General features: G+C 42.4%; 1 protein-coding gene across 1 annotated transcript; it reads right to left on the bottom strand.

Moving 5' to 3' along the window:
• Positions 1-234: 234 nt before the first annotated feature.
• LOC120116568 (L-ascorbate oxidase homolog) lies at positions 235-1,694 on the bottom strand. The gene is made up of 2 exons (XM_039137022.1): positions 640-1,694; positions 235-550 (listed from the first exon to the last, which is right to left on the bottom strand). The coding sequence occupies exons 1-2, from the start codon at positions 1,623-1,625 to the stop codon at positions 250-252; spliced, it is 1,287 nt and encodes a 428-aa protein (XP_038992953.1). The 5' UTR covers positions 1,626-1,694; the 3' UTR covers positions 235-249.
• Between the last annotated feature and the right edge of the window lie 302 nt (positions 1,695-1,996).

The raw sequence follows: 1,996 nt of genomic DNA, 5'->3' as shown, positions 1-1,996 counted from the left end.
ATTTTAACCCAATCATAGCCCGTTTTTTGTCGTTAATGAGATTACAAACTTCCTCGTACTCTCCCACTCCGTCTAATATGCATTTAAACGGAAATTAGGCACACATATAATACATGATGTTATACTTTAATTATTTGATCATAAAGTTCATATAGACGACATCATTAGGAATTACAAACTTCCTCGTACTCTCCCACTCCGTCTAATATGCATTTAAACGGAAATTAGGCACACATAAATGAGGTTAATTTAACTGCTAAACGGTGGAGGCCTTGGCATACCTTCCACTACACCGCAAGTCATTACGTCGTCGGGCAAGTTGTACTCGTCTCTCACAGAACGATTAGGGGAAAGAAGACTAATATAAAGTTGTTGTCCAAGGTAATGCCTGTCCCATATCTCGGACCTGATGTTCCACATCCCGCAGTTGTCAAGAGATATAAGGATAGCAGCCCATGAATGTGGGAACACCTGAATGGTGTGCCTGCTCACCGCGTCTAGAAGATTGTAGTTCATCCTCTTTTCTGGACTCCATTTCCCTATCTCTACGCTGCAAACAATCATTGTAAAAACAAGTCATTATTCATATCAAATGATTATATTAAAAGGTACAGTCTTAGTTAGATTTCCAACACTTACGCCACAGCGAAGAATGCATAGCCATCGACGTGCCAAGATTGAAGGGCTGTTTCACGATTCTCGAATATAATTTCCACAAAGCTTTTGTGTGTCATGTTGAGGACAATAGATTCTAGAGCTACTTTGGAGATTTCAGCTGGTGGCTCATCTGGAATATTATTATACTTGAAAACCTTGTCTGCAACTCCGTAGTATTCCACAAGTTTCAAAGGAGTGGTTGGCTCCACAAAGGAGACTCCATTAATTGCATATCGAAGCTTTCCATCTACCTTCTCAGCGGTGTTAGCCAGCGTGATGGTACGGGTAATGTTAATGCCACCATATTTGTAGGATCCCTGAGGGTTAGGCCTTGCAGCACTAGCAGTAAGGTTCCAACGGAAGGTACGGAATTGATTGAGAGACCAAGCCCAACCAATAGGTGGCTTAGGAATGTCAGATGAGGGTCCTCCCTTACCATTCAGGTAGCGGATGATGCCCATTGCTGTAGACTCTCGTTTGGTAAAACGAGAAGAGACAACAACATAGTAATCCCTTGGTTCTTTGTCGGCCGTGACGAGCACAGTGTAGCACTGTCCTACATGCACATCAAGCGACTCATAGTCATTCTGAACTGTGTGAGAACCTTCCATCTCAACTAGTTTCATGGTGTGGCCTTGGAACCTGAAGTTGAGAGAAGTCTTTAATCCAGCATTGCAAATCCTATATCTGTAGGTTTTGCCAGCTTCCACGGTGAAGAGAGGTTCGTCTTTACCATCACCTTTTGCCACTTTCCCATTAATGTGGACACCGTCAGCTCTGCCGAGGTTGCGGCCGCTGTCGAGTATTTTCTTCAGTTCGGTGTGTCCTTTGTTAAACCAATCTCCAATCATTAAGGTATAGTCATCAGCTGGAGGGTCGTATGGGACAGGAATCATTGCACGACTATTAATGCGAAGGCCTCCAAAACCACCAACGGCCTTATGCATAGAAGTGACAGGATAGTACATGTAGCTGCCAATTTGATCCTTCACCTGGAAATGATACGTGTAATTTGTCCCGGGGGGATTGGACAATTAGTTCCCAACACACCATCTTGCCATGAATTCTTCCTCTGCTGGATACCGTGCCTGCAACAAATCCCATTTCCAAAATAACTACCTCAATCATTTATTAGAATAATCAAATAGAAAACTATCTTTTGTTCATGAGTCATAGTTACTTACCATGTTATGAGGAATGGCTCATCAAGATTATTAAATACATTGACCACGACATTGTTGTTTGTGGTAGAGTTTATGTTCGGGCCGGGAAATTCATTATTAATAAGAATACCTTTCACCGGAACTCCCAAAGGAGAAACAGTGCCATACGTAATATG

The sequence above is a fragment of the Hibiscus syriacus genome, unplaced genomic scaffold (assembly GCF_006381635.1).
Source record: "Hibiscus syriacus cultivar Baekdansim isolate YM2019G1 unplaced genomic scaffold, ASM638163v2 tig00110299_pilon, whole genome shotgun sequence".
In the NCBI taxonomy this organism is placed as follows: domain Eukaryota; kingdom Viridiplantae; phylum Streptophyta; class Magnoliopsida; order Malvales; family Malvaceae; genus Hibiscus; species Hibiscus syriacus.
The sequence above is the reverse complement of the archived record's forward strand: the minus strand, read 5'-3'. Positions and strand labels throughout refer to the sequence as shown.

Coding starts and splice junctions, on each gene's coding strand:
- LOC120116568 (XM_039137022.1), bottom strand. CDS start 1,625: ATGTACTATCCTGTCACTTCTATGCATAAGGCCGTTGGTGGTTTTGGA. Junction 551..639: donor TATGCATTCTTCGCTGTGGC/GTAAGTGTTGGA, acceptor GATTGTTTGCAG/CGTAGAGATAGGGAAATGGA.